The 24841-nt window shown below is 42.5% G+C and overlaps 2 protein-coding genes across 12 annotated transcripts in view; one reads left to right on the plus strand and one right to left on the minus strand.

Moving 5' to 3' along the window:
* The window catches only part of LOC101801770 (uncharacterized), a 32464-nt gene extending 11343 nt beyond the window's left edge, over positions 1–21121 (minus strand). For 2 of the 4 annotated variants that reach the window (XM_072041053.1, XM_072041050.1), the window contains exon 1: positions 13669–13774. In XM_072041053.1, the coding sequence (XP_071897154.1) occupies positions 13669–13759 (91 nt within the window). In that variant the 5' untranslated portion in view covers positions 13760–13774. Of the gene's footprint in view, positions 1–13668; positions 13775–19419; positions 19573–20977 lie in introns of those variants that run through there. The other 2 variants (XM_072041052.1, XM_072041051.1) reach the window with 2 other exon arrangements.
* NBEAL1 (neurobeachin like 1) overlaps positions 20863–24841 on the plus strand; it is an 85070-nt gene continuing 81091 nt past the window's right edge. For 5 of the 8 annotated variants that reach the window (XR_003498274.3, XM_027461106.3, XM_027461108.3 and 2 more), the window contains exons 1-2: positions 21511–21665; positions 22085–22384. Coding sequence is in view for 7 of the 8 variants with exons in the window: in XM_027461106.3 (XP_027316907.3) it covers positions 22334–22384 (51 nt within the window). In the remaining variant the exon portion in view is untranslated. Of the gene's footprint in view, positions 20941–21456; positions 21666–22084; positions 22385–24841 lie in introns of those variants that run through there. The other 3 variants (XM_027461107.3, XM_072041042.1, XM_021270401.4) reach the window with 2 other exon arrangements.

Raw genomic sequence — 24841 nt, forward strand, 5'->3', positions numbered from 1 at the left:
ATTTTTGTGAAATAGTTAACATATTCATACTATTTCCCGTAGCTCATTAAACAATGTAAATACCTCTGACACATGCATTTGTATCCACCAGTGGTCTTTTGGGGGTCTCTGGTGGTCATCGGTAGTCTTCCTCACTGTGTTCACTGGTTGAACCCAGTTCCTGTGCATGCTCAGGCTCTGTTCTTTCTTATCACACTGTTTCAGCATGCGTATTGAACTTAGACGGTTACACATCCAAGGACGTACACAGCATGACTTCCTCACCTAATCTTCTTCTGACACATCCTCCAGGCCTGGATCATCTTGCCATCACTTTGAGATACAAGTCTGTATTTTCTTACAGATGAAGCTGGTTAAGTAACACAAAGTTTCCAGACTTCCTTCTAGCTAACTAAACATAGTTTGACCTATCTGCGAATAAAGCACTTCAAATCTGATTCTTGTTCTATCAAGGAAGAGACCATTTGTCCTTTCAGCTCAGTATCAAAACTGAACTGTTCTATAAGGATTTTTTCTTTCACAGTAATTTACATTTTAGTCCAAATTTGTGCATAACTTTCCAAGCACCTTTAAGTTTATCTTCAACAAGTTGGCACTGCATATGAACATGTTAAACATTTTAAGGGGAATGTCATAAAGCAAAGCATCCAAAATAGTCTGAAGAACAGCAGCTTACAGAGGTGCAGAGGTGATTTGCTATACAAATAAGACTGGTAAAAATGCTTTCTGCCTGCTACCATGTCTGGCTGGAAGTGCGAAATGGGAATGGCAGCTCTTTGCAGGAGTCCTAGATCCTACTCCTACTACTATTTTATGTGGTATTTGTTAATGTATTAGCTGATGCTAATATATTACCCTGTGCAAGACATGCCCTGCATCCTTTGGAAGGACAACGGCAGAACAGAGTACGTTATGTTGGGATTTCCTGGCTGTTAGAATTCTTCCTAATACTGTAAGCAAAAACATAATATTGATGAAAGAGCAACTAGCAGGATCCATGCCATATACCATTGATGCTGTTTTAGTTTTTCACTGTTCCATAACCCTGCCTCTACTAATAGCTTCTTTTACAAGCAGTTAGATCCATCAGAAAAAGCAGTGAATGGTCTCAGCCTCTCTTGTCAGCAAGTCATCTATGTTTCCAACTAGCCACTCAACAGTGAAACTCAATTCCTAAGAGCATAAAAGGATCATTTAACTTGAGGCTGATAGTTCAACCTCAGGCTGATAGCTCAACCTCAGGGTGCAGTTTTAACCTCTTTTCTGTGGGTGGTTTTTATTTTTTTCCCATTTTAATTTCTCTCAGCTCAGCAGTATTGTTTCTAAGAAACAGGAGAAAACTACAGTCCTGCATGAAGCCATAGCTCAATTTCCCTTGCACACGCACTCAGTGACAGAGGCAAGAAAGGAACAGCCACATCAAGAGGGAAATGCATCTCTTATTTATCTGAAGTCAGAGAAGCTCCAAACCCAGATCCTGAAGCCTATTACAAGAGCTGATATAGGTAGTGCCTAATTTCTTGTGTGCATGTAAAAGAGAATATGGGAATAATATTTAGTAACAGTGAGCTTTTGAGGCACATCATTAGTTTGTGTATTATGGAACAGAAGTAAAGCATGCACTTTGAGTTTACAATTAATTAGTGGGTCAAGTGTGCACTGCTCTTTTTGCTACGTCCTGTCAGGCCAGCTGTTAACTCATCTCTTCCAATCTATCCTATTCCCAGTCCATTCAGTGATATACAGCTAACTACCTACCTTTGTACCCCATAGATCTGATAATACACAGGAAGGAAGGCAAGCTGTGTGCTACACAACTCAGAATTGGCAGCAGGTTAATACATTGCATTATGCAAAAGAACATACATCTCTGTGATGGGGATGCAAGCAACCTGCTAGCTGACACTCAAGATAGATGTCCCTATTAAATGGGCCTACCCTGCCTATTTGCCATTACCAAACTCCTTACCCTCTCTTTCAGCACTGTGAACATTGTCTTCTCTTCCTTGATTAGGTTTTCTCCCAGTTTCTATTGCAATCCTGCCTGGAAATTGATTTTGGCCAGATTTTTGAAGTTAGTCTCCAAGTGTCCCATACTCTTTATCTCTAATTCAAGTTTTTTCACTGATAGAAGCACTTGGCAGGATGCACTTCTTTTTCTCTCTCCTAGATCTCATTGGGCCACTTATGTTACAGTGACAGCCAGAGTATCTCCAGACATGGAAAGAAAATGCCTAAAGAACGAGATTGAAGAACTCTTGTAAGTTGTAACTGCCCACAACTTCCTGCACTGCATTTCAGATAGACTTGTTTTCATCGCAAAGAATCGTAAGACTTAGCTGGACAATAGCTGTAAATCCTTTGTCTTCTTTTGCTGAAAAGCACCAACAGATGTCATCTGAGATCCATGACAAGAGGAGATGGCTTTAATTTGTGCCAGGGGAGACTTATGCTGGATATTAGGAAAAAAATCTTCACCAAAAAGGTTGTAAAGTATTGGAACAGGCTGCCCAGGGAAGTAGTTGAGTCGCCATCCCTACAGGTCTTCAAAAAACATGTGGATGTAGTGCTTAGTGACATGGTTTAATGGTGAACTTGGCAGTGCTAGGTTAAAGGTTGGACCAGATGATCTTAAAAGTCTTTTCCAATCTAAGTGATTCTGTGATCCTCATTTTCTCATATAGCCTACATGCAATCTGCAGTGCGAGAGGTCCCAGCACAGAACTTGCTCTGTGGAAGTGGAAGTGAACAGGGAGGTGCAGAGTTCCTCCCTTGCTGTGCAGTCAGTACACAGCCAGTGCAGCAGCTGTCTGGAAGGAATCTCCTAGCTTATGCAACAGCATCTCATGCTCTTTGATTAAAGGGTGCCCAGCAGATAACTCTTAGGAAATGTAAGCAATGTTTCCTCTACTTTATGTGAGTCCCATACCTATCTTCCCTAGGACTCCTTGCATGGATCAGTAGTACTCAGTCTGAAATAAGGTTGCTGAATCAGGCCCTCTAAAAGGGAGAAAACCAAGCATCAGTGAAGCATTTTTCAGTCTTCTGCCTGTACAGTGAACTTCTTAGAGCCCCCAGACTTCTCTAATAGTTGATTTATATTTGTATTTCTTCATATATTTTGGAGCTTTTTGGTAAGACAACATGGTTGGAGGAAAACTAAGATTAGCAGTAGCAATGCATCAAAATTAACAGCTTTTCAAAGCAGTAGGGGTCTGTGAGGAACCCTGCAGAAGGTCCCCAGTACTGACTTACAGCAAATTTAGTCCTGATTTTGCACTAGCTCTGGTGTCATCCTACATTTCTCAAGCACTGGATTAGTTAGAACCAGTTGTAATTCAAACCTGTTTTCTTGCTTTAAGGGGAGATTATGTTGGCATCAGACTACGAGAAAATGGATTTGATCCAAGCGGACAAAGGCAGCCCACTTTTCTAGATAAGACGGTAATAACCAGACTTCCTATTTCCTATCCTATTCCCTTTAACTGCAGGGCTACTGATAACTCTGAAGGATGTAGGAAAAGGTTATTAACTGTATTACTCTGACAATGATCAGTAAAAGCTAATTACAGAGATGAGCTTCTAAAGAGATTGAGCTTCTGTGGCTTTGGCATAATACTTCATAGAGCAGTCCTACCAGTGTACTCTAATTAATGCTAATTAGAAGTGGGAAAGGAAGACAGGTCCAAGGAGATATAGCTTGCTTCACAAGTGCCATGTCTGTGTTCAGAACAAGTCTCTCTAGATATAAATCTTTAGTCAATCACCCCTTAAATAGCATACTATAAACTTTTATGAATAACTCAAGTCAAAAATATTCTGTATGGCCCAGCCGTTAACAAAAGAGAATTTCTGCTGGAATATGTAGGATTCCTTTTCAGTGACAGTTCATTAAGAAACAATTAAACTGCTGTGGAATTGTAATCAGACCGTAATAGACGTTGCACATGGAATTTGGAGTTTCTGGTACACAAGGTCTTGCTTGGCTTTAATATTAATGATGGACTGCCACCTGGCGTCCAGAAAGGGCTACAGCTACACTCTAGCTCCCGATAGCATGCAGCAGAACAGCCGAGGCCATAACCTTTGTTGAATTTTCTCACGGCGAGGACTGGAAGTGCCACCAGATGCCACTTGGGGGCATTTCACAGCCTATTTATTGAGATGAGGAATTTTCCCCTCAGCTCCTGGGCGAAGCTGATGGATCAGCTCTCCCTCCTTTTTATGTGAGCATTACACTATATATTTTTGCTGTCATGGTCACCATAGGCCAGAACCCTTCTCTCTAGTAATTTCTATTTTTAGAGGTCACCCTTGTAAGTGCGCACCACACACTGCGGAGTAACATTTTCTTGTAAGTTTTCCAGCTACTCATGCTGTTTCCCATGGTGGTTTTTCCCTCCCCTCTTTGATTTATATTCTGGTATTATGCGAACAGAGACGAAGAACAGAAATAGTTTCTGCTCACGTGGCATTACTGTGCACTTGCCTAAATCCCACCCCTTGTGGACTTGGGGATACTTCCTTGATGGTCATGAGGTAGCAAAGTTACAAAGTTTTCTCAAGATGAACATAATCCCTTGTTATCAGGACCTCCAGTTCCTATTTCAGCCAAAAATTAAATGACATTGTAAGTATGGGCTCATTCCTATGCTGAGAACAAAACTGAAATTTTTTGCTGAATTTGGAGACTAAGGGTAGCTCATTTTCGAAAGCCCTAATTAGTTTAGGTGGTTAAATCTACTGTTTTCATTAACAGCAACTCTTGGAAGACAACTTACGCATCCTTAAGAGTTCAAAAGCCAAGGAACTGGAATGCAGCCATCACAAAATTCTGTTTGTTCATCTCAGATCATCTTCCCCCACATTTCCCATCAAAACCAAGTAATGGAGATTCCTATTATCCCCCATCACTTCTGGAGCCTTTACTTAGGTCTCCTCAAAAAAAAAAAAAAATCAAGCACCAGCTTTACTAAGATACATAGATACTTATGGAGTTTAAGTCACATCCTATTGGGATTTAGGATCCAGAAGATTTCTGATTCATGTGCAGGGAAACCCTAGGCTTAGGAAGACATGATGATAGCTCTAACAACTGCCTGCTGCTTCTCGGAGTTTCTCATCCCACTGTCCAGACATTTCAGCAGCTCAGCTGTTCATGTGGCAGCTGCCACCAGGATATTACAGTAGACCACAATCCCTGTGCTATTCCAGTACAGACAGGGCTATAAACTGCAGCAGTTCGTCTACTGTGTGGACAACTGAGATGCTTGTGCAGCAGGGCTGGGCACTTCAAGAAGCTGGGTGGGCCAAGCAGTCAGACCAGATGCTACCAGCAGAGCTGTCCTCTTCTGTCCATCAGGGCTCTGAAGAAGTTGTCTCACTTTCAGCTGACCACACACAGAGTGCACTCGTGTGGCTTGGCACAGAGTTTCTGCAGAATACTCATCTGTGAATTGTCCTTCCAGGACCACTGGATTCAACCTTTGAAGCCCTCCCTGCATCCATTTGCCATGCTGACTGCCCCCAGAGCTGCAGAGTACACCTGGAGGCACAGTGAGTACATTTCACCCCAACTCCCAGGAGGCCAGGGCAGGGGAACATGGGGCAGCTGCACCCGGCCCAGCAGTGCCACCAAGTTGTGGCCTGCTGAGCTCCAGCAGCTGCACATGGAAGTGAAAGAATAAATCTTGGTCTGTGCCTGTTCTTTTGGGTGTGGGGAAGGTACAGGCATTTTTCCCCTTGTAACTTAGAAATAATATCTGGCTCAGGCTCCTGAAGTTTGTGACAATTGCAAGAGGAATATTTTCCTCAACTTCAGGTAAACAATAAGATTGCACGACAGGTCTTCATATCTCACAATCACGTTTGTTCTTAAGCTTGGACTAACATCAGGACATTTGCATAGGTCAGTTATGCTACTGGCCAGTGAAAGAGCTACCTCTCATCTCCACTGCTTCTCCTGATGTGACAGAAGTGAGAGAAACTCTAGGGTCATTAGGGAATTTGAAGTGGAACTCTTCACCTCCAACCATGTATCACAACTGATCCCACAGAATAAGTCTGTAAACCACCCTGGGGGCACTCTATAAGCCCAAAATGACACAAGGCTCTTTCTCCCAAGGGATTAAGTACCAGATAACAGCAGCAAATCAAAGAACTGACCCTCATGCAGTACGGAGGGCTAAAAAGGACAGCAAGCAACCAAACTGACCAGAAGAAAACAACAGGTTGACAAACTACATGAGGAGAAATGAACAAGTCAGCACAGCAGTTTTGCAACAGCAGCGCTGGATTTATGGAGTTGAATAAGGGGACTCCCCCCAGCCCTGACTTCAATGTGCACCACATGTCGCACAGCAGGAGGGAAGCTGATCTGCCACACAGCCCCCATCTCTCCTAATGGATTCAGCCCCACATGCTGTGCTTTCATTTATTAACATTTGCATCCTGCAGCGAGCTACAGAAGCAGAAAAAGGAGTCTCTCCAGAGAAGCCTGAACCAGACTTGAAAGCAAAGAATGCAAAGAAAGCAAATATGCAACAAAGACCCAGACTTCGTGTACCTCACTCAGCTCTAAGTGAACAAATGAACTAATTAATGTCTTCTAATTTGGCTTTGGTAATGCACTCATGCTTTTAAGATTTTACTCACCATTCCTTCCTTCCCACTCCTCATGTACCCAAGACTCACATTTCCTTTTCTTCCCATAGCTCCCTTTCTCCTGCTTCTCTGACTGTGTTGGAAGGTTACATTTTCCAAGTACATTCCTACTGCTTCTCAACCCACCATGCTATTTTTACAGAGCCAAAGAGAGGACGCAGCACTTCAGAGGCAGGAATTAGACATTTTCCCCTTCCTACAGTGCCGTGCAACTTCCACTCACGATCCAGAGCGGGACAGGAATAAGCATCCCTGCATGTGACATAGGGGTTGTACCTATTAGGGTGATCCCATTTTCTCCAATTATCCCCTTTGACCATCCTTTCTTATTTTCTTAAGGGACTCAGATACAAAAAAAAAAGCTCCCTTCTGCAGCGCCATTGCAGTACTGAAGTCCATCTTCCATTCTCTTTTTAAGTCTCTAATGGTTTAGCTTAGTTACATCCATGCTGTGCAGCCTATAATGCTCCTTGAACACTCCCCTTTTCCTAGATGGACTGTCACAACTATCATCCTTGTACTACCTCCACCTTGGGATAAGATTTGACCGCCCATTATTTCCTCTCCATATCCCCCCCTTCCTCTGACTGGAAGCCTGGGCACATGGCTTTCAGGGCTCTGTAGGGCAGTAGAAGTATTGAAGTGTTAAACACACCACTGCTGAGAGGTGCATTTAACACTCACTGTGGGATAGAGACTCCATAAGAGCTTTTTATATATAAGAATGACAGAATTAAAGACTCCCTGCTACTTCTAGCCAGGTGATAGCCATCCAAAGTAGGGTCCCATACTGTACGACTGCATTAACCCATAGCTTAGAGATGGTCCTATATCCTAATGCAGAAATACTAAAAAAAACAAAACAACAAAACATCAATAAGCACTTGGAAAGCAAAACCATTTTTATTCTTATGCCTGTTGGTCCTCAGACACTGAGTCTATTTACAGAGATGCCAGGAGACAGCACTGCACAAGAAAACCTGGCAATAGTTACACTGAATCGGAGATTCAAGGGTCTTTTAGAAGTTCTCAGACTCAAAGCTTGATTTCAACTCATCAGGTGCAGTTCTTTTTTAAAAGCAAAAAGAATGTATCACAAGTTTCCTTTTGAGATCAATCTAAAGTAGTTGCTGTAAACACTACTCATCTCACTTCTGAACTGCCCATGAAGACTTCAGTATACATGGTACATCCAAAAACTACAAATTGACTGGTAAGTTTCCATGCTGACATTGATGGGACTCCTCAGGCATAGCACGCCTCTCTCCATTTCCCCTTCAAGCCACCTGAATCAAAATTCAAGGCCTAAGAGACTCAGACCAGGGGGCTAAAAGGGACTTCAGATCATCAACAATAGTCCTCCCTAACACAGGAAGCCAGCAAGTATTGACCCATGAATTTTTACAGCATTGGCTGTTTTGGCCTGGCTGATTCACCACCCTGCAGGAAGCAGGATTGCAGGAACTCACTGTCCAGTCCCATTCAGCAGCTTCTGCCTCTTCAAGGCCCACATTCACTGCCATGACAGGCCTGCCCTGTCACACTCAGCACAGGCACTCAGGGCATCCATCAGCTTCTAAACAGACTCCTGTTCTGCCTGCAAACAAGGTCAGTAGAGCAGTAGGCAGCAGCTAGTGCCAGGACCTGAGCAAAATTAATCCCAACTCAAACAGCACCAGTCTGATCCCTTGAAAGGCAAAAGCTGTGCTTTGAAATGTGGTCAATACAAGATGGGAGGGGTATTGCTGGGGGTACTGCTGTGAGCACAGGAGTAGCAAAACAATGGAAGGGGGGTGGGTTAAGATTAAACAGCTAGAGAGAGCTTAACATCTTGTGACTGATTTCTGTTCACTGACCTGCAATAAACAGCAAGACTTTAACAAATAAATAGGTCATTAGCTGTTCTGTTACAACACTGTCTTTACTATTAGATTACCGCCTGGGTCTTCATTTTTCAATGGCTAATGTTTCCTGCTCATTACAGAGAAGCCTGTTGGAGTTCGGAGGAAGCAACAGGATAACCAAGATAATCAGTAGCACAGGACTATGCACCTTCAAAAGACAGACAGCAACAAGAACAAGTACTGGAGTCAAAGCAATGAGAGATTGAGGTTTACTCCATCTGTCTGCAACAGCGTTGTGGTAAGTGATGCTGGCTCCACAAGAGGAGTTACACTTGAAAAATTCCACTTCTCTGCTGTGGTTTCCATAGTTAACCATGGCCAGAGGTGCTCAAAATAAGAATTAGCCCACACCAGCTCCAAGAAAGAACTTGTTTGTAGCAAAGTGGAGTCAGTTTCTACAGACTGTCACCAGGTCAGATGTCATGAAAGTGATCTGCAAGTTGCTTGCACATTGCCAGTGCTAAACATGCAGTCAGTTTACATGAAGCAAGTATGTGCCATGGCTGCCAAAGTCAGCTGTGGCCAGACTTTATGGCTTTCCACAGGGACCTGTATTAACATTCATTGCTCAAACAACTCTTATGCGCAATCCATGCAGCAATAAAGATGAATGATGTACAGGAACAGTTAAAATCTATCCACCAGTTTGCCATGCACAAGGGATTACACTTTGAAATAATTAAGTGTTGCTTCAAACCACCAAGCCAACTTTGCACTACTTTTTTTGTATTGGTTATTTCTTGCATGCTCATACTGCCCATTGCCAATTCAGCTGAGTCCAGGTCAGCAATCCAAACTGAACACACAATAAAAAAAAAAATCAAACTCAGTAACAGTAACAATATACCAAATCAAGTACCAGAACAGTCAAGCAACCACCACAAGGCAATGAGCAAAGGAAATCCAATAGGATGAAGGCAGAATGTCTGAGGCAACCCAGAAAGCTCAAAAGAATAGGGCTGAATATACTAAAAAGGACATCTAACCTCATTGGATCTGGGGAGTGCACATTATACCCTATTATTTAATAGGGATAAAGTTAGAAACAACAGCAATTAAGTGGTTTGTAATGGACAGATATGAGGGGCAAAGTTCACTTAGAACTGGGCAGATGCTGACTTTCATACCTTGTTTCATTGATGAACTTGAGATTCAGGCCCAAACTCGTGTTATGGGATTCAGAACTGAATTCTTAATAGGAGCTGAGAGGAAACAACCTGAGTATGAGCATATGCCAAGACTAAGATGACATTCCCCCCACCCCAGAAGATACGTCTTCCCTTCTTTACCACAGCACTGAAAGCCCTTTTCTTTGGCCTGAAACCCTGTAAGCAAAGCTGTACTCTAGGTCTCACAAACCTGCTGCATCCACAAATGCTCATTTGTTCCATTGGAGGTGGAGACTACGTACTTGCAAACAGAGCTCTTAAATTAGATCTACAAAGGTGAATGCCAAGTTAACTGACAAATCATGTTGACAAGGTCTTTACATGCTTGAATGAGTTTTCCCAAACATGTAAGATCATAACTCTGTTTTTGGAGTATAGTAGTTTTCTTTTGATCTTAAGTCTCACCTAGTGGTGTTACAAAATATTTATATAACCAGCTTTGCATATTCTATGATGTAGCCCATTTTTAAAGAGCCTAAGATCTAGGTTCAAGAAACTGATAACCATAGAACTAGTCAAGGTTTGATCCAGCCCCACATCAAACAAACAGGAAAAAATGACAGGAGAAGCTCCAAAAGGAAGGAATAAAGTTTTCCATAACACAATAGCTATGCTTTAGTGCTAAAAACAACACTTTCCAGTTCCAGATAGAGAGAAACTCAGGTTTGATGTAGCTTGCTTCTCTTCATTTTTTAAAATAAACTTTCACAGGAAAGAACTGATTTATAGTATCAGCAACTAATTCAGATACACTGGTAAACATCTAATAGAATCCTTTGAGTTGTTCCTACATTTGATGTAGCAATCTGTGTATTCTTCAGGGATGCAGCAGTTAACCACCCACCATGAACAGAAATAGTTTTCATTGCTATTTCCTCATAACACATGGCTATGTTAGAAATCAGTACACAATAAAAGAGATTAGAAGGCCAAAAGCCAACACCACCACTTGAGATGGAGACGGGTGACAAAGTGGAGGCAGAGCTCCTCTCCTGCTCTCACAAAAAGAAGACTGAACCACCATGGAACAGATTTAGACAAAGGTGTGATCAGAGTAAAGACGTACAACAGACCTAGAAATTGCTCAGGTCCACCCAGTCCGATGGCTTTTCAGACAAGGAGGTACTATAAAGAAGAAAGTTTTTGGACACATCCCCGTTGGGTCAGTTACACCACCTGAAGCAGCTGATACCAGCTCAAAGCACAGCCACTCTACAGTTACACAGTAATTTCCTTACAGCATCAGCAAATGATTTAAAAAAGCCCTATGACGTAAATGGAATGAACATGGTAACTAAAAAAAAAAAAACACATGAGGTCTCCTCAGAGCTTAGAATAGGCCCTTGTGTTACACTTTGCAGATGCAGAAGCAGGACTGTGGTATATAAAAGCAACCAGTGTTTGCTCACAACTCTCAGCTTTCACCTCAGCAAGCTGCCAAAACAGGAAAGGTAGTGGAAGACCCAGAGTGCCAGAACCCTGCCCTGAGACATACTAGGATGGACTAGGAGTCTTCACAAGAGTTGATAGCTTTTTTTTTTTTTAAATGAAGACAAGAGCTTCTGGGGCTACTGCTATGAATGCAGCAGTGACCACCCTGACCTACAGCTCCATGTGAAACAATGCAACTGCATGTGAGTGGGAAAGAGACAGCTGGATGACTTACATAAAGCCCAATTGCTGAAGATATCAGTACTTAAGACAGGGAGACTATCCTGACTTCCAGAAGTGGTTCAGTCTCAGCAGCTCCACCAGATCTTGCTATGTAATACTACAGGTGAGTTCTCCTTGGCATTCTATCAGTTTGAAAAACCTGCTTTACCCTTTAGGAGTATAGTTACACACCCTCCTCAAGTAACTCAAGAGACAGGCAACATTCAGGAATGCAGTGCAAAATTTCACTGGAGATGAAGTAAATAAGCTGTTCAATGTCAGTGCTATTTCCAGGGCCTGCTCATACTTAAATGAGTAAATAAAGCTGATTGACTGCCACCAGGTAAAGAATGTTTTTATATTACACAAAGAACATCTAGCAACACATGCCATTGTCAAGTTCTGCTGTGGGACGATGTGCACAGCTTGCTCATAACCAATTGAACCATTTTATGCTAGGAAAGTTATACCTATTTCAAATTGACTTAATATGTTTTTTGTCATTGAATCGTAACAAAGAATTAGTACTTGTTAAAGCACTTCCACTGCTCTGGGTTACACTGTATAGTATCTTACCAACTATGGAAGTACCCTACATACCCATGCTTCTCATAACTCTGCAGAAAAACTGTTCAGTAATATCAGAAAGTTAAATTCCAGTCTTCCATACATTTCTGCTATGTTTGCCACTGCTAAGATCTGTTTCCCATAAGATTTAGCTTTATGAAATAGGCTGCTTCCAAGGTCAAATGAACTCCCTGATGCTTGCCCATCAGTCCAAGAAGACAGCCCTCTCCCTGAGACCTATTCCCTCAGTGTTTTAGATGGTTCTTGAATCTCGTATGAGATGCTCAACTTCAGGCTGAAACCTGGGGAATACAAAAGATTCCTTGGCTACGACGCAGTAAATACCAAAATGCTCTTTGCGGAGGTTGGTTGACTTGCACCAAGTTATTGCTCCCATGCTAAGTAAACAGTGACTGCATTCCAAAATCCTTGTTCAAACTAATGTTCCTGCAATACTACAAATGAATTATAGCTGTGCAGTCCAGAGTGAAATCTGATTTCTTTTGCCTTTTCAGAGGAAAGGGATAACACCTACAAAAAAACTACTAGTTATCCAGCTTCTTCAGAGTACATTAAATAAATGTTAAAGGTCTGACTGCATATTGCTAACCAGACTCCATAGAACTGGCACCCATTCCTAGATCAGAACTTGTAAAATTGAGGAAAAAATAAGATGAGGGAATCAGACCTATTAATAGTTATATCTAGTGATATACTGAGGTGAAAAAGGACAGAAGGATGAAGTGGAACACAGAACAAAGTGAACACTGTATTTGGCATCAAATTCTTTACACCCCATGGTACAAACAAGCTACTCTATGCTACCACTAGTCCAGCAACGCTTACCACCCCAGTCCCAGCTGTACTCAGTTTCCTCCAGAAATTATTTTAACTCCTTAAATCACACCACCTATATAAAGCACCTTTCAGTGAACCCGTACTTCATGAGCTAGGCGATCAGCTGGTGTCAGTCACCCTGCCTCTACCAACTGCAGAGCTGCACTGATCTGCTCTGGCAGGAGATCCAGCCAAATCCCTCAGTTGCCAGGCTATTCGGCATGCAGAAGGAATGACATAAGCATACCAGAGTGGATTAGAAACAGGACCACATCCTGTTGTGCTGGGGAAAGTCTACTGCAGCATTAATTATCCTTCAGGTAATTACATATATGCTTACTAATCACCTGAATTCTGTGCCAGCAGGCACTCTGTGCAGTAATGAATGAGAGCCATCATAAAATGTAACAAAACACAGTTAGGGGATCTCACATCTTAACCTCTCCCTAATTTGGCTAGTAGGTTCTAAATATCCCTTGCTCCCTCCAAGTGACTTTCAGGCACAGTTAGAGGTATACTGACCCTCTTTATCAAAGTGCTGTAGATTTGGAAAGAGAAAGCAGTAGGAAGAACTGAACCACCAGGACACCCTCTAACTTTATCTACATCTTTAAGTCATTTCATCTGGGCTTTAAATGGCTGGCTTTTATTTGTTTTACTTGGTAAACACTCAGTTAATGGAGTCCTTTAATAAGGCCAAGCAACTCCTACAGCAGTGAGGCAGACTGCTTAAAATCCATATTTCTACTTGCTGTACCAGAGGCCTCATTTATCCATTGTCTCACACTCAAATACAACCCATTAGCAACAATAACGTGTTAGTGAGCTTCACAAACCTTTCCCTGGCAACACTGAGGAGGCAAATAGTGTCTTACCCTTCTCTTCCTTCCTTTTGTACATGGAACGCTGTCCTCCTGCCTGCCCTTCCTTATTGCACAAAGTAGGCTGTCCAGCTGCCACAATCATCTGGTTTGCAGAACACTATTCTTCAGCCAAAGAGCAATGGTGCATGAAACATTCAGCTCCCAAGGCAGAGGTTTGAAAAAGCATTTCCTCTTGTTCACAAATGCTGAATACTGTGCATTTGTAGGAACTGCAAATGGGCGTGCCACCATGCTTGGGTTAATTTACTAACCCAGGTTTGCAAAATAACATTAGTTCAAGCACAGTTATCTGCTTGCCTGCTCAGAATCAAAATTTCAGTCTTTGCTTTCAGCAAGACTGAAATGAAGAAAAACAGACTAGCTCTGCAGATGGCAATTACAATATGCTGATGTACTCCAAAGTATCTAGCTCCATTAGTGCAATTGAGAAACATGGCTCTGTAGTGATGTGTACTCTACACATTGGCATTCCTTTTGGCAAAGGCAAGAATGAACAGAAGTGTTACTCAGTGATCAGAGGGATAGTCAGGGTACCTGGATTCCTGACTGCCCTGTCCTACAATTTTCAGAGTAAATGACTCAAGTTCTCCACCTGAAATAGAACACCTGGTTTTCAAGAAGCGCTGGGAGGTTTTACTTGATTTTGTTTGCAAATGCTCAGAGAATGTCAAGCTCACATTAAGAAAAAGGGTGCTAGAGAGGGAGAGGAGTACTGGCAATTCACAGATAGCATCCAAGTTTTTGTCAACAAGTCTTCTGAGTTTACATAAACTTATTTTATGGTTGGTGGAAGGCACTACAGTTGTTGGCCTGCAGCGTGTTTTCTCTAGCTTACACTGAGTGCTTCTGCACCCCAGAAAAACTCAAGTCTCCATGTAAAAAACAGCTGTCACAACAACATACCAGTTGCAGGCAGTTGGAAGATGTGAATAACCAGGCTCCTCACATCACAGATACTGTGTGACTGCAGATATTTTGGCTCAAGTCTAAGATGAACCCACAGGTTCTGAAGGCTGTTGAAAACCAGCGCAGTTTTTATTAGCACACTCTGATAGTTGTTTTACAGCAAAGTCACCAGGAATCCATATGCTTTAGAAAGCCTTTGTCTCATATAATGAAGGAACAGGGAGAGATTAAAAATAAAGTGACATGAGGCAATTCAGACACAGGAGTTCCAGCACTTCCTCTTGCATATGTTCCCATCAGTAAAATAAAGGAAATATCACTTGACTTACTCTTTGCTTTGATCCTCTGCTTACTGAGGGTTACAAAGTTGGTACCCCAGAATCTACTGTTATTGCCTTTTGTTTAGAGAAAGCCAACAGAGAGGAAAACACATCTATTCTTTTTAAAGAATAAAAAAAGATTTTATCCTATTCCTCTGGATGCAGCACTGTGCCTTTTATATAAAGGACTGCTAGCTCCTCCCACATGCTCAAGTCTCACAACTAAGCCCTGGCAAAAATTGCAAAGGTATGAACAGCAAGTGAACAGAGCACTGACAAACAACCTAGTCCACATACAACTCCTTGGGGATAAGTGTGTTTGTAAACATCGTTCAGTAGTCTGTCAATAGCAGAGAGGAAATGCCAAATGTTAGTTTTGTTACCTAGGCTTTCTAGAACTTGACTTGAAGAAAGGCTTTAGTGTACTTGGAAGCTTTCAAATGCAGAAATATTGTTTTAATTTTTGTCTGGTTTTCCTTTGAGTTTGTCATCTGCTGAAAGAGACCTAAAGCTTCACCTATTTTTATACTTCTAAGATATACAGGAAAAGAAGGTTGAAGTGCTGTATTTCAAACAAATGTAATATCACAAGACAATGCCACTTGATTTAAGTTTCTCTAACTCAATTTCACTGCTACTAAAATACTGCTGCCCACTAAGACCTGGAGTGCTCAATAATTAACTTGGTTTGATCACAATGATCTTGTTTTGTTCCTGCATCATTAGAAGAGATGAAAGCTTTAGCACAGTACAGATGTAGGAGAACTAATTCCTTTATTTCCTAACTGCACAACAGCTGCATTGTAGTGATCTCAGCTAGTCCCCACTTGTGCTCCCTGCCCTACTGCAACTCTTCCAAAGCAGCAGCAGTCCTGCTCTCACCAGAGAGAAAAAGGACCCACAATAGTGCTGCTTTACCTATCAGGGCCCAGTCAGATTTATTTGACTAAACTGATGTTTCTCCACATATCAGTGGCTATTCACTGCTGTGTTACTAGCATCCGGAATGCACCTGCAAACTGCTGGTTGGCATCCCATGCAACCACATTTGGATTTGCCTTTGCAGCCCCAGGAGCACAGCCAGCTACAGACCTATGAGAGGAATGACTTCAGAGGCAGGATGCTGGAGTTCAGGAGTGACTGCCCTTCTCTGCAAGAGAACAACTGCAGGGACATCCTGTCTCATCACATCCCTAAAGAAAGGTGTGTTTTTTTTTTTTTTTTATGAGCAGCCACAGTTCCGGAGACTGCAGCACCTCCTGCAACCTGGCAAGTACAGGCAATTCAGTGACTGGGGCACCATGACTGCCAGAGTTGGATCCTTTCAGCCAACACTGGACATTTCCTAATCAGCAGTTCCTTAAGCTACACTCCTCTGAGTAGTGCCATTAGTGCTATATTAAGGCCAAGGAGTTCTAGAGCCTATATGGGCTAGGCCCCTATTTCTTGCAATGCTTTTAAGCCTTCGACTGAAAGCCCAGCAGTCAGAAACTGTCTGGTGACTGTGGTGGGTTTCAGAACCCGTCCTTACTTTACTGGTAGGAGCAGTTGCCCTGCAGCCAGTGGAGATGAGCCAATACTGAGTGATGCCCAAGCACAGAAGAAATCTGTATCTAAATTGCCAAGCTGAATTTTTATCTGCAGTCCCAAATCAAAAAAAGAAAAAAAGAAGCACCTCTGAAGAAAAGTATTTTCTCAGACCTTAGTGGAAAAAAATTAAATACATTCTTAATTTATGATCAGGAAGAGAATACACCAACAAATCCTACCTGTAACTGAACCCATGGGATCAGCACTATGCTTGAATTTACTATAGGGCATACCTTACATCTTAAAGGGCCCCATAAAAGCTATGCTACTCTCAAAAACAGTTCAAGTACTAAGTTCATAGCCACTTTCATCACAGAGGTACTGCTCAGCCACCTTTCAGTGGTAACACTAGGTCTCTGACTTCAGACAGAGAGAAGCATTTACAGTATTTGCAATATTGACCAATTACTTCTGTCAATGACTATTTGACACTCTGATACCAAAATAAACTTCAGTTGCTTAATCACTTCTTCATGATGAAGAAAGTCATAGTGCCCAACAGTTCCTGTTGCCATTTGGCATCAAATCAGGCAGTCCTGTGCAGGACTACAGAGCTCCCATTTCCTGATCAGGGCTTACAGTGTGCTCCTTTGTTTAGCCAGGACCTCACACTTTGTAGGCATGAACTCCTGCTGACCCTCAGTAGCAGGGAGAAGGAGTAGCTTTCCCTAGGGTCTCAGGTCAGAAACTAGAAGAGAGCCCCATTATGCTAGGAGTCTACAACCCATTCAGTATGCAGGTGGGCCCCCAGAAATCTCACACATACTTTACCAACATTCTGTTTACACAACACTGCAGGATCTTCTAAAAACTCTGCTTTCCCGTTTTACAACACTGGCCATCATTCAGGTCTGTATACCCTTTCTGTGTCCAAAGTTGGTTTAGCAGAGCCCTTGGAGGATTCACATGGGCAGAGGGCAGGTTTCACACCTCACTCAGACGGAGGTACTGTGCTGCAGCCAACAGCCCTGCTTCTAGGAGACCACAACACTAACATCTTGCAAGAACGCCACCTTTAGCAGCATTGGAGCTTTCCTGAGCCCATTTACCTTCAGTTGCTTCCCTTTATATGGGTCCTGCCCAAGCCAAGAGGAAGTTAACCTGACAGGGGGCCCACAGGCTGTAAATTTATTTAGTTCACATTCTCCAAACAGCCTTACCCTGCCATCAGAGAAGGTAGGGAGTCCAGACAGATTGCCACAGACTGCCAATACCTACACATTCTCAACCCCTGACAGCTGCCATGTTGTTGGGTGTTTTTTTTTTTTGGCACTAAATGTTTTCAGGAGTCACAGTAGACCTTCTAAGCACTGGAACATAATGAAATCATTTGTTGAATGACTTCTTAACCAAACCAGAATGATCTGACATGAAAGCATTACTGAGCACTGGCAATAATATGGTAGATACAAAGAGGTGGTTTTCTTTGCATGAGAAGCCAGTTCCAGTTTTGATGGAGAACAGTCTCTATTATTGCATACTAACTAGACTGGAAGTGCACCATATACAAGAATCCTCCCAGCACAACTTCAGATTTAAGGCTTCTAGTAAAGAAGCTCCTGATACAGAAAAGGAGTGAAAGATCAAAAAGGCCCAGGCCCTTACAACAGAATTCATTATATTGAAGGCCCCTTAGGGAAGCAAGCTGAAAGTACAGAGGACAAAACCACCGTGGTTCCAGGCCATCCTGGGGTAAATTCCTTCTTGAAGTTAAGTCTGCTGAATGTTTTAAGCCTGAATACATAAAAGCAGTGCAACCAGGGACAAAAGGGACTTAATGCTATTAGCCAGATCATCACTTCCCACATATAGCTGTGGCCAGTCTCCAACATTTGGAAAGAAAGCAACTAAAGTCTTTAGATACTAGCTTATGTATCAAGGGGCAAACAAATTCCTTCCCATTTCCAAATCCTGCAAACAATTAACAAGTCCTAAATTACCTGGGGCACAACATGAACATGGTGACAGAAGGAAGGCTGAATGCTGGTTAAGTTTGCTACCTTACCCATTGCAACAAGAGCACACTCAGTTTGTGTAATCACAGGCAGAGAAACTCAAGAGAAGCCAGCAGTGTGCTGCCCTCTGCAAACCACCATCTCAGAGGCCTTGGCATCTTGCAACAGCCAGCATGCTCCTTTCCAATAGCCACCCCACATGCAAGGTTAATCAGGCCTGAGGGCCTAAAAAGTAGGATTCACAAATATTTATTTCTTTACATACAGAAAAAGGTACTTTGGTAGCTGGAGATTTACACCTAGCTACCAAGGCCACTTACAATATAAGGATTACTCTATGAGTCCTCACAAGGCTCTGTGGCTAAAGAACAATGGAAAAGTTTAGAAGCAGGCCCATTTCTGAGCATATTTCACATTTTCATTATTAGTATTTTATTTGTAAACAATACATCAGCCTTAAGACATTAAGGAAAACCTCAGACTCAAGCCCTGCCAAGTATCTGAGCTCTTCTGCTGGCCCAGGGCATGATCTTAGCAGAAGCCTTAGGAAAAAACCCGGTTGATTTTATCTGCAAGTCAGTATGGACTATCCCATTTGCTTCTAAAGAAAAATATAATTCAGAAATAACATTATTATAAAATGTCTGTTCTTTGTTGTTTTCTTCAGCTTTGGAGACTGCTAGATTCAAAGCTGCAAACAAATACAGCCAGTTCGATCACTGATACTCTTCTTGATCTTAAATTACTGCCTTTTTCCCTATCCACATCTTTCTCACCACCCATTCTATTAATGAAACTTCCTAATTGAAAAGTTCAATGTGTAGTAAGACACTAACATACAGCTACTGAAATGATATAAGTTACAAAACCACAAGTGATGAACAGAGTGTGGGAAAAAACACTGTTATAAATAGATACTTACGACAAGACAGCAGCTCAAGGATAATGAAACACAAATGAACACCTCTTACCTGGCTGCTTAAGGTTCATGAAGCAATTAGTACATAATTATAGAAGTAAAGGTGATAAGAAGTCAGTCAAGCAATAACAAGTTTACAGTTAACTTCCATGAATAGATTACTCTTTAAGTACTCACACTTTAAAACATATGTTCATAGGTGGCAATTCTTTTCTAAAAAAAAAAAAAAATAAAAAATCTTCCTCTGTTCTTTGACTTTTATAACCCTAACTAGATTTTTCTGAGGATAAGCATTAAGACATACATAAAAAGTATACTAGACCTACAAGGATGAAACTGTAGCCCATTTTTCTCCACACAACTCTCTTATTTTTCTACCACAACAAAGACCTCATTACAGAGTTGGTGAATACACAATACCTATCAAACGCCTGTACCAAAAGGAGAAAATATCAGTCATTACTTAAACCCCTAAGATATACTATACTTCCATAGCTCTAATAGAGGGGAAAATGGCTGCTTTATAGTCTGAGAGCATCCCAATTAGGTGGGTGGAAGTACTTAATAAGGCAGGTGTATCACATTTTTATTAGCATGTGAGCCTGTTGCTTCCTTGAGGCCTACTGCAGTATTCTGTATATGAGAACAGCTATTATCACTTGCAAAAATTAGTAATAAAAGAAAATAGAGCAATATCTCAAAGAAAGTTTGAGTTTGTATTTAGTGTTCCGTAGGCCTCCAAAGAAGCAAGTTGTAAGGAAAGTTTGAAATAAGCTTTTGTTTATTCTAGAAAAGACACTAAGAAGATGAAATAACTCTTAAATGTCAAAGTATGTTACAAAGAGCTTGTTTTTCACCTCATTATTGTGAAAGGACAAATAATACTGACTTGCATTTACTCCACAGGCAACACAGGTTGGCTGTCACGGAGGAGCTGCCAGCGTAACTCAAGCCCTGAGATAAGTTCTCCAGGGAGGAGGCGAGATGTCCCCCCTTCCTGAAGGCTGCCTTTGGGCAGGGGTCTGAGGTGCTTTAAGCATAGCAGACCCTGCTCTGAGGATAGTACTGGACTCTGAACTTGTTTTTTTTATTGACTGAAAAAAAAAATCACATAGCAACCTCAAGGTGGGAGTGCATTGTGGCTAGTACTGAGCACCAAAACACATGTATGACACAACTAAATATAATTTTAGAGTGTTTGTTTGTTTGTTTTTTGTTTTTGGTCAGTTTCCTTCCACCCATGGCAAGAACTATGTTCAGATGTTGCAGGGAAATATACTTCTACACCTGCACTGCTGATTGGCATGGCCTAACACTGAGCATTGATCAGTTCCTAAATGTTTACAGGGAAACTTACTGAAGAATAAAGCAATCAAAGTTATGTGCAGGGATTGATCTCAAACTATCTGTGCTCTTAGTAACACATATCCAACTCTAGCAATTTTTTATACAGCAGATGATATGACTATATAGCACGATCAATGAATTCCTTTGCAGGGGGTTTCCAAATACAACATGAACCATTGGAGAGCTGTGGAAATCCCCTACAAATGAATTGACTATACAGCGAATGGTGAGTTCTGCTTCAAGTGAAGCTTCCTGAGATTTACCTGGGTGAGACGAAATGGTGGCAGGAGTAGAGCTGAAGCCTTGGGATCGTAGGGATGGGATTCTCCTGACAGAACACAGGGAAAAAAGTGCTGCCCCTAGAAGATGTCTCCTTGCAGCTACCTTGCCCTGATTTATCTCCAGACTCACTTTCTGAGGGAGCAGATGGATGGAGGGGTGCCCGTGTGCCTCACTGTCTGGGAGATCCCTCTGGCAGCAGTGGAAGCGTCACGTCATGGAAGCAGCACGCAGGAAAAGCCCTTTGCTGTGTGTGTCCTGCCTTGGGTTGTTCAGCACACTGCTGACGTGCTTGAGAAGGGCCACACCAGTAAGCAGAGGGAAGCCTTTTCACAATTCTTTCAGAAATCTGACATTTAGGAGTGCTCTCTCTACACGAGCTCTGTGTGTGTGAGGTACAGGCTCCCTCAGGAACCCAGCCCCGGGCGCTCCGCCCGCGAGAAGGCTGTGCCCGGCCGGCGCAGCCAAGATGGCGGCCGCGGGCTGCCCGCCCCCCGGCGGCGGCCCGGGGCGTGTGCCGGAATGCGGGCGGGGCGGGCGATGTGGCGAGGCCCGGCCCCCTCCACAGCCCAGCGTTGCCCGGCCGCCCCCCGCCGTGGCCCGGGTAGGCTGCCGGGAGAGGAGAGGCCGCGGTGGTGCGGGGGGGGGGAGCCGGGAGAGGTCGGGGTCTCGGTAGGTGGCGGCGAGGGGTGGTGGGGCTGGCCCGGGAGGCGGCGGCGAAGCGCGGCGCTGGGCTTCTCCCGCGGGGAACGGGAAAGGCCGCGGCCGGCGGCGGTGTTGGGGCAGCCGCCGCCTCGGCTTGCCGGGCTCTGCGGCCGGCTGTGGAGCCCGGGGCTGGGGCTGCGGCTGCCGAGCCGGGGCCGTGGCGTGCCCTGTGGCGGGCGGGCGAGGCGCGGTTCCGCCACCTTGCCTCCCCTCAGCTCGCTCCTTCTGAGAAGGATGAGGCAGCGAGCGTAGTGCCGGGCACGAGAGCAACGCGACCGCCCTCCGTGTAGTTCCCGAGGTCGTCTGTGGGCTTTAAAGTCCGGATTTGTGGTGTTTTTTTCCTCCTTCCTCGCCCACAGGCCTGAAGGGTATGTTTTCACTTCCAGAGATTACGCCCGAAGTGCCCCTGGCGAAGAACGGACATGCTCGACTGTTGTCTTCAGTCGCTTGTGTTGTGCTACGTTGTTTACCCAAAAAGGAGAGGCTGAGACCCTGTTATTTTAATCCTTGACTTCTTCTTGGGTTATGATATAACTAATAATAAACCAAAAACTGCGGAAAGAGCACTTGAGAACGGAGCATGGTAGGATCTTGAACAGAAGTCGCTGGTGTCAGGCAGAAGAGGAAGGGGAGGAATGGCATCCCGGGAGAGGCTGTATGAGCTCTGGATGCTTTACTGCAATAAGGTAAGTGTCTTCTTCCTTTTATTTGTAAATCAGGTATTTAATTATTTTTTTTTTGTAACATCTCTTAGCACAATTCCTTTGCTTAGAAGTTGCATAGACTTCCATGGCTTCTCTAAGGGTATAACTGAACTTCTTACACTATTTACAACTTCAGCTCTTGATTTACTCTTCAGGTTGGTCTTTTTTTGTGATGAGGTATAAATTGTGCAGGGTTATGGCTCAGCGTAAGCACTTATTTTAGCTATACCTTTTAGCTATGTGAATGCATATGTACAAATTATTTTTTCATACAGCTGTGGCATTAAGATAGATTGTATTCACTTAATCCGCTGCTATCTGGTATTTAGTTTTAACCTCAGGGTTTTCTGTGTAGGACCAGTTTTATTTAAACTATATTAGCCAAAGCCTTCTCAAAAAGCAGATATATTAAGTTAGTTCTGAGTACTCCTTTGCTGGTTATCAACATAACATCAAAGTAATTAATAGTAATGAACTTCCTTCACCTAACAGGAATGTTATTAAAATACTGTCTTGTCTCTATTTGTACTTCATGGTGTAAAGCAATTCCTACATTTAAAGCAGAGGTTGGAGTTGCCACCAGAAGTGCTGAGTATGTGCACAAATTAGATTCCAGGTTATCTAAATAGATATTCATAAAATAAGAAACATTAAAAAACATAAAAAAATATAAAGACTGGGGAAGGAACCGGCCTACTGTGTAGAAACTTTGTGGCTGTGGCAAGGAAAGCTTTTGGTAGCCTTGTTCCCTGGTTTCCTTTTGCCTTTTCTCTTTGCAGTCTTACATTATGTATGCATCACGGTCTCCTTAACTTTTCAAACCAGTAGGGCATTAAGTGTAGAGTAAACATTTTCTTGTTCTGTTTCCGGGTTCATTTGTAGAGAATGTTCACCTCGAGAACACAGAATGCGGGATTTTAAGTACAGACTGTCTTAATACAAGCACACAAAGTGGTGGATGAGGGTTGCACAAGGCTGTCTTAATTGTAGCTTTTCTTAATTTGTGTGAGTTTGTAACCCTAATGCTCTATTTGTAGTTAAAAATAAAACTAGTGCAAACATAACAGCACGGTGTGACATCTTACTGATAGCCACGTGGGTTATCTGTTGGGTTGAAATGTGTTTGTGTAGACCTTTGCCATTTAAACTGATGTAGTAACATCAATGGCAGTGGGAACTACACTAGTACTGAGGGAGAAGGATGTTTTGCAAGTGAGTTCATCGATGTGAGAAGAACAAGGACTCCTGGAACAGGCTCCAAGAATCCAGTCTTTCCTCAGCTTTGGGAGAGACAGGACTGGGGAGATGAGCCAAACTCCGAGTTTTTGTGCTTAGACAGTCTGTCTCTTTCTTCCCTAGTTCTTCGTAAATTTCTTTTCTCTCTTACACCTTTTCCCCCTTTGCTTGAACCTTTCATTCAAATTGTAACTAGTACAGCTTTCTTTATGCAACCTTCTTGGTGGCATACAGACAACACGGAAATGGAAGGTTTACAGTGTGTGCTTCAGATCAGTAAGAGGATGCTCAGTTTCTTAATAGGAATGATGAATGTGTCCTCTGGTCTGCACTAACATGGCGGGAATAGATTTATTTAGACCCTAACAGGAAAACAAACAAACACAACTTCTGATGTACTCAGCCATTGTGAGCTGTCAGAGACTTCACTTTTGTGATTTTCTTTGATTTTTTTTTTTTTCCTTCTAGAATTATATGTTACGGGCACAATTACATGGATTTTTTTCTCAAGTAGAAATATTTATGCTATAAAAAAACAGCTTGAAATTTCCAGGCAACTAGAGTGACTCCAAAAACAGTCTTCACTTCTTCCAAAAAAGCTGGGCACACAACTTCTATTTATTTATTTATTTATTTATTTTTCTTTATCTCATTCAGGTTAAAATGATTTCTCTCTCTGCTTGAGGCAGGCACCAGAAAAAAAAGTATTCCGTTTTGGGTTGAGTTTTGTGGAGTTAAGAGCAACTGAAGCAGTTTAGGTGTTAGGGTGTAAAGTTTTGTGAAGTTGTAATGTAAATAAGATTGTTCAGTCAGTCATACACCAAGATCATCTAGAATGTGTTGTACTTGGCTTTCCTTAGAACATATAGCACAATGGGAAGATGTAGCAGTAATCACCAGTAACATGATAAAGTTAGAAGTGTAGCTGTCACCTGTAGGTGACTTTGTTGTGGCTTACATCCTTCTGGAAAGGCAAGATGTCTCCAAACTACAGAAACAACTGAGTAAATGATCTCAAGTTTACATATCTCCAGTGTACAGCTTTGGGGATTGCAGCCTTGTTAGCTAAGGCAACAGTGAAATCCTTTTTTTTTTTTTTTTCTGTGATGCCTGACATTGGCAATAATAACTAGCCTTTTAGTTTGTCTTTTTCAGGTGATCAGGCTCTCAGTAATAGTATGTAAAACACAGCACTGTGTGCTA

The sequence above is a fragment of the Anas platyrhynchos genome, chromosome 7 (assembly GCF_047663525.1).
Source record: "Anas platyrhynchos isolate ZD024472 breed Pekin duck chromosome 7, IASCAAS_PekinDuck_T2T, whole genome shotgun sequence".
In the NCBI taxonomy this organism is placed as follows: Eukaryota; Metazoa; Chordata; class Aves; order Anseriformes; family Anatidae; genus Anas; species Anas platyrhynchos.